At 44.6% G+C, this 13,123-nt stretch overlaps 1 protein-coding gene across 1 annotated transcript; it reads right to left on the bottom strand.

Moving 5' to 3' along the window:
• Positions 1–471: 471 nt before the first annotated feature.
• On the bottom strand, positions 472–9,844 carry mafk (v-maf avian musculoaponeurotic fibrosarcoma oncogene homolog K). Its single transcript, XM_076143968.1, has 3 exons — positions 9,661–9,844; positions 4,074–4,152; positions 472–3,995 (listed from the first exon to the last, which is right to left on the bottom strand). The coding sequence occupies exons 2-3, from the start codon at positions 4,116–4,118 to the stop codon at positions 3,552–3,554; spliced, it is 489 nt and encodes a 162-aa protein (XP_076000083.1). The 5' UTR covers positions 4,119–4,152; positions 9,661–9,844; the 3' UTR covers positions 472–3,551.
• Between the last annotated feature and the right edge of the window lie 3,279 nt (positions 9,845–13,123).

Raw genomic sequence — 13,123 nt, 5'->3', positions numbered from 1 at the left:
TTATTTGACCATAAAATGGCTTGAGCTTAAAAACATGTGTTGACAGTCTTAAGTGGATCTAAACAAGTTCAGGTTAAACCAAACCAAAGTTCTTCACCTGTAGAGAGGTTTGTCTTTTATTATGGCACAGAAATATAAACTTTATCCTTTTTTTTTTTACCTTTAAATAACTCAATTATTTCACCCCCATATCCAAATACAGTAATAAGTGCTTAAATTAAACATTTGAAACAGCATTTGCATTGAAGCATTTGCCACCAGAGGTCACTAATGTTTGGACAGTCTGCCACAGAACGCTTCAAGAAGTGACGTAGAATGTGCTGACGAATGAGTTCTGTAAACAACACATAACATCCACGTGTAGATGCTTCTGCCTTAATCTTCATGATTACAACAGACCTTAAACACAAACATGTCTGGGAGGACAGTTTAGCAGCTTTGGAATTATTTTCAGGTAAAGTTTCTCAGTCATTTGCAAAAAAGGGAAAGCATTACCATCATCGTTTCACAACTGTCGACTACGTGAATTCTTATTTTCAGGAAAGTATGTTGAGATATGAGTCCACAATACCTGAGTAGGTTTACATGCAGGTACTTGTCCTCTTGTCTTTAGATACTCGCCCCAGAATGATTCATGCTTTGAAGAACAGCTTAGTGCCGTTTAATAAAGGTTTGGACTTTATTTCTAGATAAACAATCCACGCATTATGCAGGATTTTCATGATTGAATCCAACTTAATTTGCATAGTATGACAAGTCAAGTTCTCATGCCAATCCATTGAATCGGGGCTCCATCTGTGTTTGGGGTTGATCACCTGCATGTATCCCTACTCACTGTCTGATATGTGGCTTACACAAACACTACAGGAGCTGAGAAGAACTATTCATGGGCTATAAATACTTAACAAGTCTTAGGATATGAGAATAGTTTCCTCATTGTAAATGTGAACAGAAGTATTTCTCAGAGAAATCAGCATCAAAATAATTGGACTTCAACGAATGATTACATAATCACACCACTCCCAGGATAGGAAAGGACATAAATATAGAAAAATATGTAAAATATATATATATATATATATATATACTGTATATGCATATAAAACGAAGTATCAGGAGGAAACATAGGATGTATCAACATAGAAACCAAGTGTAAATACAAAAGGAGAATAAGAACACAGCAATGCCCCTGCTTCAAAATCACAGCAGGTCGTACAGCAGCAAGCTTCCCCTTTGTGTTCTTTGCAGCTATGGAACAGGGGAAGAACAGTCATGTCCTCTTAGCCAAGAGAAGATCCTGACATGAACAATCTCTATTGACTTCACTCCAAAATCAGGAATGATTCCTCGTAAGAACAACTTGATTTCAAGTGACTTTCATATTCAAACTTTACATATCTTAGAACATACGACAGGACCAAAGGTGTTTACTGCATTTAGTTGCCGTGACACCTCTGTTTGTAGAGATGGGCGTCAGGAGTTCTCTTGCAGAAGAGTGTGTCAAAAGCAAAGTACATAGCTACTGTTTCACTTTCAGTTCCCAACACCGGCAGCAGCACTTTCTCTCGTGACCCAGCTGTAGGAATGATTTCTATCTGGACGGACTTCTCAATGTAAAGCGGAGAGCTTAGTCGCTTCGTCTCCCGTGTGAAAACAGAGCCTGAAGTCTTAAGTCTGTAATACACAGGAATTAATGAAGTTGAATTGCATTTGATTGGCTAGGACCGCTCTCATTTTCACTAAATCCAATATGGATTATCTACCATAGACTGGCATTGTATAGAAAGGAAAGAGGAAAACGATATCCAATAAGTGCTGCTGTCTATAGGATCCTAGCATATACCCCCCTTAGTCGCGTTGGGCTTGACCTTACGCAGGAAGTGGTCACGCCACACGTAACTATCATGCAATTAAGCTCCAGCAACTGCAGGGAAGCGTTAACAGCTTCTTTCTGTGTTATTCCCCCATCCAAGGCCTCTGGTGAATTAGAATTTGTTTTTCTCTACTTATTTCTTTTATACTGCATTTTTTACAGTCTCACAATAAGTGCTATATAAGAATAGATACGGACAACTTCCTGAAAACCAAAACAAACATGGACTAACAAGCTCCTAATCACCTTCCAAGGTCACACAGTCCCGAGTCAACAAACCTTTTCTGACGCTATTCATCACATCGTCCTTCTGATGTGTCGAAAAAACAACTACGGCTTTACCTAACGGGATTGTTCAATGACTCAAAATGTGATTGGTGGATATTTGCCTGGTTGAAGAGAGATTCATTAATCTGCCCTCGGGTCCCTGTGCATATTCTGGAAACATGCATCGATTTCTCCATCAAAATTCTGGCACAGGTTTAGTGGATAAACTGCAAAGGCGGCAAGTTTCAGGAAGCATCAGATAAGCCTGTTTAAAAAGAGACGCAGCTCCAACTGATGCAGACAGACTAGAGATGTGGGCCAACTCCTTCCCACACACACACACACATGCGCGCACACACACTCATGTCTTTGAGTAGATGCCAATCAGGGAGAGAAAAGGTCAAAGATTACAAGACTAAATTTCAAATAGAGCTGCTGCGCTCGCATCGCAGAGTTTAAGGGAAATTCTGAACTACATTTTAATACTAATAATAATTCATTTATATACACGCAGAGGGAGTCGACGTATTCCAGCAGAGATGTGCATGTATGAGCAAAGTCTCACACACACACAAATGATCCACTGTGATCTTCTCTTCTCTTCCTTTACTGGAAATTAATTCACTCCCGCATCTTCTGAGCCCTTTTAGCTAAACATTGGTCAACAATCAAACTGCAGAGCTGATATCCAAACGTGATCCCTAACATGTGGTGCTGGAACCCTACTGCTGTCAGAGGCTCACGGCTGGAGACCACTGGCAATAAAAGGCTATTTGGGTGTATATGGGTGTTTGCCTGACCTTAAGTGGAAAGACACTGTAACACCTCACTGTGTTACAATAGATCAGTCATAGATCCTTTTAAGGCTTCGGCTTCAATGGCTCAATTTTCACTGCGACGTTATTATATATGCACTTGTTACAGAAAGAAAATGATTTGGCTTCGGATTCGCAAATGGCTTTTCAGTCACTCGTGTGCGACTTGAATCTCTGATGTTCTGCCGATGCGCGACGGCGTTAAGTATCCGAGTATCTGTCTCAGGCCGCCGCCGCCGCCGCCACATCGAGGCGCGTCAAATACTTTTTCACGCTGCGGTAAAAGTAAATCTCTGCTATCGGTCATGGAGGTAGGGTCACGGGGGGGGGCCCAATACCCTGCCGGTGCTGGGGGGTAAAGGGGGAGGGGAGGGGAGGGGGGGCACAGTGCACAGACAATGGAGATTGTGTAAAAACCGACAGAAAGGAGGGAAACAGATTGGTGAATGCAGCATAACATCACATAGAGCTTTGCCGCCCCATCCCATCCCTCAGTCTAACTACTGAGCTTCCTCTCAGTGAAGGATGAGCGGGTTCAGGCCGGGTCAGAACCGGGAAGGACCAAGCAAGGGAAGAAGAGCCCAGTCCTGTCAACACTAGGAAGGAGCCGAGAACAGGGTCGGGCTGGAGTTGTTGTTGTTGTGGTTGGCAGACTTGACAATAGTTATGACACTGGTTGTGGCCACTTTTCCTGGGGAGAGAGGCCCGCGGGTCACAGTCCGAGCGAAACACTGCAGGGCTTCGTACTTGGCTCGCAGCGCGTCCAGCTCCAGCCGCATGCTGGCGTTCTCGCGGGCCAGCTTGTCCACCTCGTGCTGCAGATCTATCTTTTGCCTCTCCAGCTCCTCCTTCTGGGTGACGCGCTTGATGCGGCAGCTGGCGGCGTAGCCCCGGTTCTTCAGGGTCCTTCGCCGCTGCTTCAACCTCACCATGTCATCCTTGGTCAGCCCACGCAGGTGCTGGTTGAGCTCGCGCACGGACATGGCCACCAACTCATCATCGCTGAGCGCTGGGGCATTCTCGCCCACCTCCTTCTTGACCTGCAGGGGATGATTAACAGCTCAATCTCTTGACTTTAATAATGACTGATAGAGGCGCCTGCTCCTCCTCAAACTTACCTTTAAAGCTTTGTTTGTTTTGAAATGAGTCGTCATTCCCTGCATCCAGACAAATGGCCGGAATCTCACAGAAGACACACTGAGAAGTAGAGAGAAAGGATGGATTAGGGGGATTGCAATTAAAGATACAATCTGTGATCCACCAGAATCAAGATACAGGATTGGAATCATTGGAAAATTATTCAATAAAGAATATATTGAAAGAACTTATGACAGCTTTAAGTGCAGCACAAGGTGTTATAAGGTTTAACATTTGAAAAGGATCACAACATTCCAGTGTTGTGTCAATATTTGGGTGCTACCACAGACGCCACTAGAGGGCAGCATAACACCATTAAGCACGAGGACAGGGGAGCGGCTGTGTGTGCTCCTTGGAGGAGGAGGAGAAGGAGGAGGAGAAGGGCCTTGATAATGTAGTTCACTAGACCAGACCAGATTAGAAACAGGCCACCTCTGTGTCCATAGAACTTTGTGTTAAAGCTCCCTGCCTAAGTGCTTTTGCCAAGGCAGTTTTTAGAGGAGCCTCCCTCATTACAGCAAAGCGCGTGCTTTGGAGACGGCTGCCACGGCCAAAAAAAGACAGTGCCGCGCTGTGATCCCCCCCCCCACCCTCACCCTCACCCTCACCCCACCCCCCAAGGCTCCATTTCAGGACCTGCTGTCCGGCCCGACTGCGAGCGCACTGTTCCATGCTCCACTGCTGCCATGGTAACGCCCCGCAAATGGGCGTGGGGGTGTGAGTCACATGGTCAGCAAAAGGGTAAACAAGTCTCATTCATAACCGCAACACAGCCTAAACATAGTACACATGCAAAAACACACCACGCTCAGGAACCAGAGCCGATAACCCAAAGGGATCGTGGGTGTGAAACCTCATCAAAGGGCCTTGATTTGTTTCCTCAACCTGTTCCTCTCCTTTCCTCTCCTCTCACTTCCCTCATTACTGCAGGCCATCACGTCAGCACGACATTAACAGATATGCTGAACTTTACAGGGCAGTGGATGTGCATGTGGAACATTCCAGGAGATAGAGTGTCACAGAGAAATACTTTCCTTTATAGTCACTCGTGTATTTTCTGCTGTGAGACAATGAAGCCTATCGATTCACTGGCAGGCTTGGACCCTCTTCCACTGGGCTTTCCTGAGCTGATCTATGCCCTTATATAACTCTGGGGGGATAAATATAGCCCACAGCGCTGACACAAATTTCTGCCAACTAAACAATTTAAGAGCCTGTGCGATAACTGATACCTCGGTAAGAGGGTAAACGCTTCCTGCAGGCCAGGAGCTGCAGTTTCCTTGGATGAGGCGGCTCTGGGTGTGGCTACTCAGCTGCCATCTTACTCATATTAACATCATAAGCCTATAAATATGGATGTTACTGTATTTCCACATGGTTCATTTGCAGTTGCTGAGTGAAAGCAAATGTGATCCTGATACATACATGGGCTACAAACATGTCCTTTTCTCATCATTCCGGAGATTTTTAAAGTTCTTATTGGATCCCTCTTAGTCTACATGGGTTCCAAATACATAAAAGAACAAATGAAATGGAATACAAACAAATCTGGTGGCAAAATTGGTGACATTGGTTCATTTTCACCTGCAGTTTGAAACTCTTCCTCATCCTATTTTGCTATCTAAATGTTGACTGAGTTTCTCTCTGAAGAGGCTGCACAGGTTATTGCTGTTGGTGTTCGCTGTGGGAAGTGAGACTTGACCTGTCAGCCTCAGTAACATGCCACATCCCTGTTCTATGGAGTTTTATCCAGACAGCGAGTCAAACTTACTTTGGGTCACTTCTGCCTCTACGTAGAGATGAGAGAGATTCTAATAATGTTTTTCTTTGGGGGAACATCAAAAGAAAGCGAAGAAGTAAACTATAAGATTGGCTCAAACAGCCCCATTTAAGCGGTGTTGCGTCAGAGGGGGTCCCTGAGTACGTTCCTTTCAAAGATGTTGGAAAAGTGAGGCCTCCCTGGCTCCACACAGGAGGCCTCCAGCTTCAACCAAGAGGCCGGTTTGTTTCCCTGAAATTCTTGAAGCATGTGCTTATGTTTTTGCAACTAACAGACGGATGAGGTTTTCCCGATCAAGCTGCCAAGGTTTCTTCAGTGAAAAACAGCAATTACGTCGCAGAGCTCTCACAGCTTTGCCACACAGCGCTCACGAGCACGTTTCACTTCAAACTGTGGCTCCGGCAAAACAACTCCTGCTAGGTTTCTCATAGCCGTCTGGGAAAAATGCCTCAAAGAAAAGCAACAGATGGCGGATAAAGAATGGTTAACAAAACCGCATTCCAGAGTGATCACACACATGTGCAAACCCTTGCATGCACAAAGGCAAAGCTCCACTGGAGAGAGTACAATCAGTCGGAATATGTCCTGCAATGCACCCGGCTCGGGGGGAGGAGCTCAGACGGTCCCACTTGTAAAACAACGGCTGCAAAATTTACAAAATGTCTGGAATCCACAAGTGTCTCACACCGCTTACTTGCCCAAACAAATCAAAACCGAGTGTTTGTGCACTTGTGACTTGTGTGGAAGTCTGGAATCCACCACATCAATCTGCAACATTCTCACAACCTCATTAATCAGCAGTTTAAGAGAGAATTTGATCCCAGATCTGCAAATGAGACAAGGGGACAAGTTGTGTTTCCCTTTGGATGTATTTAAGAAACCCTGACAGACAAAAGACCGAATTCTATAAGTGTCCAGAGACTAATTTGACCTCAAACATGTTTCAGATGATGCTAAGAAGCCAAATCGACTCCACAAACCTTTACGCCTTCTGTCCACTAACACCAAATGTAATTTCAGGTTTCTTTTAAAGTTTGACTCCTTCTGCAGTTCAAGGCTGCACTTATATGTCACAGTGTGGGGCCCAGCGTTTGCTAACATAAACAAGCACTCATGCTGCTGTGATAAATGCACAGCTGGCTTGTGTGGACTTGGTTTTCTTCTTCTTCTTCTTCTTTCTTCTTCTTTCTGTGTTATTCTGTCACTATAGCAGCTTAAGCAGAGAGCAGACTTGTTGATGCTTTTCCGCTTCTCTTGCGTTTTTCTCTCATCAGGGAGGTTAGTGAGAGTTCCTCCACAGCCTGGGACTTAGCGGCATTCCGCTCTTTCTCCAGCGCAGCACATTTCAGTGAGATATTATGTGAAGGAAAAAATGGAGAGCATAGCTGAGCGGTGAGTCATGCTGTTTACTGGTAAAAGCCACGACCAGCGGCAGGGAATCACACCCTCCCAATCTGACGTTTCCTGGAAAATCCCGTTGTTTCGAAGGGAAGGAAGGAAAAGTACAGAGAACCTTGGAAATGGTTGGCATGGCCACCGGAACGTTTAAGCGGAAGGGAGGAGAGCCAGCCGAATATCTGAGCAAAGCTTTTCTTCCAGCCAGGGACGCTGGGATCCAAAGGAATGACAAGAATGCAACAAACAGGGACATACCTGTCCCATTTTCTATCAGGGTACCCTCAATGTGCCAATAAGAAGTGAAATGTCAGTGCAACGGAATAATTTTGGAGTCACATTTCCAATGACATATGACAAACTTAAGTCTCTATAGGTGTAAATATGTATATGAATGCAGCACTTCCCTCTAATCTGAGCGTCACCATCATGACCAGGCCTCCCCCACGGATTTGTTTATGTTTACTGAAGGCGTGCGTCTGTGTCACAACTACTGGCTGGCATGGATGACAGGATGTGACAGCAAAGCACAATTTGCGAGTGTGTTGTGGTGCTATAAATAGAGTGTTTTGTATCGTTGCGAAGACTAAAAGCTGAATCAGGAAACAGGACGTCACGGGCAGAAGTGATCCTGGAATCAGCAGGTCAGATTTACTAAGAGTCTAGAAGGGAAATAAAGAATGTGGCAAAGTAAACAGAGAGCTGCCACACCTCAGAGCAGGCTGGAGTGAAAAGGCCGAATCAAGGTGCAGAAGACAAGATGCAAATCACAGCTCTCCACACGTCCATCTGCAGGAGCCTGTGAGCAATTTGTTTGGCACCTTTCACTATTGATACAAACATCGGCTACCCAAATCAGTACTCAAAACTCTCTTTTTTCCAGTAAGAAGGACAAAAAAACATCAGAGCAAACATGTTCCCCCTGAGTCATTCCATCACTAACCACAGTCATTTCACTTTCACAACTCTCCACCGCAGACACATTTCACATTCAGCATCACAAGCACGACCTTTCTCATTGAGACAGAGCGGTGAGTGACGGATTAAACCATATCCTGCCTCCTCGGGGGGATTTCTCCCATGTGTGCCTTGTCACTGTCAGCCGGTTGAGGTGAGGAATGAGTCAGTCAGTGTTGCTTCTCTGTTTGAGGGAGACGCAGTCAGTTTGAGCCACATGTTCGCCCCATGACAGAGCGTTGCACTCACTCCCACCGTCTCTTTGAGTCTGATGCAACTCCCACCGCAGAATACTGTGATCCAAACCAGTATTTTCTATATTCGTCACAACTGCCTAAAGGGTCCAAGGTCAGAGTCAAAGACGATAAAGGGCATCTTACAGTAATTATGTGCTATAATTATGGTTTAAATAGCTACTAGGTGATAATCTCTTTAACATAAATCTGTTGTAAACAACTTTCAGGAGTAATAACAATTTCTGTTGACTTACAATTAGGGAACGGCTCATTTAAATTACATAAAAGTAGAGCTGAAGCTTTTCTCTGGGGCTATAAAAGTTGTTTACTGTGGTAGGAAACGTGCAGAGCTCCTGCTGTTTGGTAGCTTCTTGTTTCTCAGCCTTGGTGGTCTCCTTCACATTGTGCCCTTTGTCCCACATGTCTCAAATGCAGACCACGTGTTATTTCCACTGTCAAATGCAGGCTGGTAGTTTGCATTAGAGCTGCATTAGAGCCTCCTGGGTGTAAGTGGCGCTTACAAATGGGTGCATGAGTGCAAGTTAAGGAAAAGCTGATGGACTGAAGATTTATCTGGAGTAGATTCAATCTGCCGAGCGATTGATTTCTCTTCCTTTCCAACTCACAATGTAACTTTGAGGTGTGGGACTGTAGCCTATAAATAAGCAGTGATACGATATGATTTATACTTTATCTTTATTTATATACGTATGCTTTATAATGACCCTAATGTTTAGTTTTTACACATTACATTATGTATTATTCTCCATTAGCGTTTGATAATTCCGTGTAAATATATATAAATATATATTCAAATTTTGTCGCGTCATTTCACTGAATCACTGAATGTTAAATAAGTGTAAAAATCACATAAGATTTTAAAACAAATTTAAAATAATGTATAAATAGAATCAGGTGCGTCATTTAGACGACGTGATTTCAGTAGATAAAGTTAGAAACAAACTAAAAATAAATACAGAAATAATTCTTTGGCGCGTCGCTTTACGTTCATCCAACACAACACGTGTCCGCGCGAATAAAGCAAAGTGGACAAAAATCAACAACAACATGAAGTTTAGATGACGGAGCGCGCGCGTCGCGACATAAAGTGCCCGCGTGCGCCAATATGTCACCGTGAGAACTTGAGCCATTTACAAAGGAATGTCAAAACATCTCCCCAAAAATAAACAACAAGCTCACCTCTTGGAAGCAGAAATCCGCGGAATCGAAAAGTTTCGGCGTAGTTTTCCGCTCCAGGAGACGAAGAAAGTTAACGGAGTTCGGAATAAATCGTCCGTCAAACCGAGCAGCGATGGTCGCGCGCACCAAATTAACTACAAAACAACAACAATGTACCAACATTCCACGCGCTGCTTCCGCAAGCACTCACGTCACCGATTCCTCGTGACCGCCCCCTCCATTCATGAAAATAACTGAGCGCTGACGTCAGGCTGGGAAGGCGCGGGGGGCACGAGGGAGGGGGGGCGAGGGGGAGGCCAGAAATAGAAGATAGATATCGCTGCTGCTGCTTTTGCTTACTTTACAAAACTATCCTGAGAGACAAAGTCCGCGTTTGTAGCCTGGAATAATCACCGAGAATAGCAGAGAAAACACAAGTGGGGTGACGTTTGAATGTTTCGCAATGGTGAAGAGAGACTCGTTTCTCTCTCTCTACACCCCCCTCCCCCCACCCCCTCCTTTCACACAAGTGGACTCTTTTTATGGTCAAGTCCACGCTACAAGGTATTGAAAAATGTGCATCAAGTGAGGGGGGGAGAGAAGAGCGGCGACCTCCTCCTCCCCTTCCTTCCATCTGCCCGCATTCCGCCCCGCAGGGAGGTATGCGGAGTAGTAGCCCGTCGGTCACACGATTCGCTTATTTTTAGGAGCGCTGCTGCCAGTGTAAAGTCACAGGTTATTCTGGGTTAGCAAGTAATGGAGGCAAATGTGTGAAGTCAGGATCCTGTACAGCGTGTGTGTGTGTGTCTGTGTGTGTGTGTGTGTGTGTGAGGGATTCCCTGTGTCAATGAGAGGATGTATTTATTTTATCAAGCAGCAATTTGAATTTCAGGTTAAAGATTTCAAACTTTGATTTGATTTGGATTGATTAGTCGCCTCAGTCAGCACTTTCAATAACACCTCATGTATAAATTATTCATCCCCTATAAGATGTAATAAACGTGTCAAAAGTTTAGATTCTAACCTTGAATCAAATAAATTATCATTTTTAAAGCTCTAGTTGGGATTTTTGTTTCTCTTAAATGCCAGAAAACAGCTGATTGAACAGACTAACAGTGTCTTTTTACTTTTTGTGTGTATTTTGAATTGTCATTAGTTGCACTGGGGAAATGCCAGAGTGCATTTGTGATAGAAACACCCCACAAAACTGTCCAACTCATCAGTTTGTGTTACTGAAGGTCTGACTTCCTTCAGATCTCCTGCACAGCAACTTTATTTCCACCTGTTTACAACACAAATCAGCTTGTTTCAGGTACTTTCTACAAACGAGTGTCATTAACATCAAAGGAAATTCTAAATTCACACCTAAATGTCAAAAGATTCCATCACACTCACTTTGGAAACTAAACACAAAGAGAGAACAAAGATGCTGAAGCACTAAAAATGAAAAACTACACGCTGATTGACACAAATTCCATCACAATGAGACGCGACGGTCCATTTGCCAGGAATGCAGACAAACATCCACCTGCAGTCACCCACCGTTGGTCCCCTGCTTAGAGGAGCTCACGGTCTGCAGTTTCTCCATTTCGATCATCATCATCATCATTACCATCATCATCATTTTGGGCCTGTGGAGGATTCTGTTTCTGGTTTATGATGCTGTGTTTGTAATGGCTGCGAGGGGAAGTCAGCGCACAGTTAAGAGAAGAAAGGCAGAGGCGTGCATATTGCCTCAGAACTATGATGTCATTGTGACCTTAGCACACATATTCTTAGGCAATTATTGCTCTGAATCCTGAGTTGTATGACAATTAAGCCCAAAGCTTTTAAATGCTTCATACTTAAAGATGGACCATGTAATAAAAAAATCGTGAGTCACAAGTGGATCATTCCCCTGCACAATAGATAAAAGCCCACGAGCAGCTTAACTGACTAACTCCTTGGAACGCCGCTCTTTAACCTGGGCTTTGTCTGCAGCACCCGGGTTGGTTTAGGTTAAGATCACAGCCGTCACGCTTTACTGCTAGTGACTCCACGGACGGAGCGCTTCCTCCGCACCGCACATGGAATCAATTGTTTACTCAGGACTCTTTCATCTGCGCGGCAGTATGGAGAGTGTTTAGAGTCAAAAGCAAATAAAGTTCATCACGTGAGTAAGCAGTAATGCTGTCGTGTGTCACATTGTCTCAAGCACAAGCTGAGGCCCGCTGTTGCCTCTGTGTGGCCTCCTTTAATGACTTCAATACACACGGAATGATGCCTGCTCAGCTTCAAGGTAGAGGCCTGCTGAGTCTGCTTTGTTTTGTTTTTGATCTCTTATGACAATGAACAAGTCTATAGATCAATCCACTGTAGATGATAAAGGTCCCCTAACCTTCCTCATCTTCAATGTCACCTTTGACCTTTTCTTGCCGACCCTCCTGTAACGTAATCGTCCCCTTCATGTTTCACCCCCTTCACCCGACACGTCACCTCAACTGCTCTCCAACGTGTTCTCAAAGTAGTGTCACTAACAACTGTGACATCATTCATGACTCCATTTCATGTCTCCCATCTCCCACTAACGTCAGTTGATAATGCAAATAAAACATCAAATAGTTGTTGTAAATGAAACGTAAAGCCCCCTGTGCACATGCAGGAACCCTGACTGTTTCTGCCTCGTTCGGAGGTGATTGCAGGAATGGAGCAGACTATAGCTTTGACGTGAGATGAGACTGCATGATAGCAAAGCTGACATCACATGAGATGTAATAGATGAGAGGAGATGAATCACGCTCTCTGTTCGGCAGCATCCCCGGGCGCACAGTATCACTCAGCGGTCACAGGCAAAGCGAGTGACCCCATGTTTCTGCACTGATGTTCTGGCAGTATTCCGGTTCCCGTCTACAGTCACAGTGCCGCACAACACGACCACTGTCTGTCTGTCTGTCTGTCTGTCTGGCCCCTGAAACGTTCTCTTTGTGTGCAACAATACAAAAACAGCGGAGCATGTGCGGTGGAGGGGGGGGCTTGTCGGGGGGTTTTCGTTAGATGGTCTTGCTGTGGGGTCTGGGCACTTACAGGCAGTTTTGGATTACAGGAAGTAACAGTGACTCACTAATCTTGCTCCTTTCTGACTCAGACTGTTGAACTCAGAAATGTGATCTGGCACAGAGGGGCCCCCGTGTTGTAAGGGGTTTTGTATGTCCCCCCCTCCCAAATGTTTCAAGTTATAAGTGAGTAAAAGCCTGATGTTAACCACACTGTGTTTTAAAGAAATGTCAAATAGCAGCATAGATAATGTGCAAAGCTAAAAAAATAGGTTCTTAACACGAAATGATGTCACGTTGTGCGGGAACAGCCAAGTGAGAAAGCCAGAGCTCGTCAGACAGCTCCTCTCCGCCTGGAGCGCTTTCTGCAGAATTCTAGACTTCCCATATGACACAAGATTTAATTTGGAACACTGACTGAACATTCCACTGACTTCACCAAAATGTGTTTC

This window comes from Genypterus blacodes, unplaced genomic scaffold, assembly GCF_046128005.1.
Source record: "Genypterus blacodes isolate CSIRO-AG114 ecotype Tasmania unplaced genomic scaffold, CSIRO-AGI_Gbla_v1 ptg000028l_1, whole genome shotgun sequence".
Taxonomy (NCBI): Eukaryota; Metazoa; Chordata; class Actinopteri; order Ophidiiformes; family Ophidiidae; genus Genypterus; species Genypterus blacodes.
This window is presented reverse-complemented; position numbering and strand designations above follow the sequence as displayed.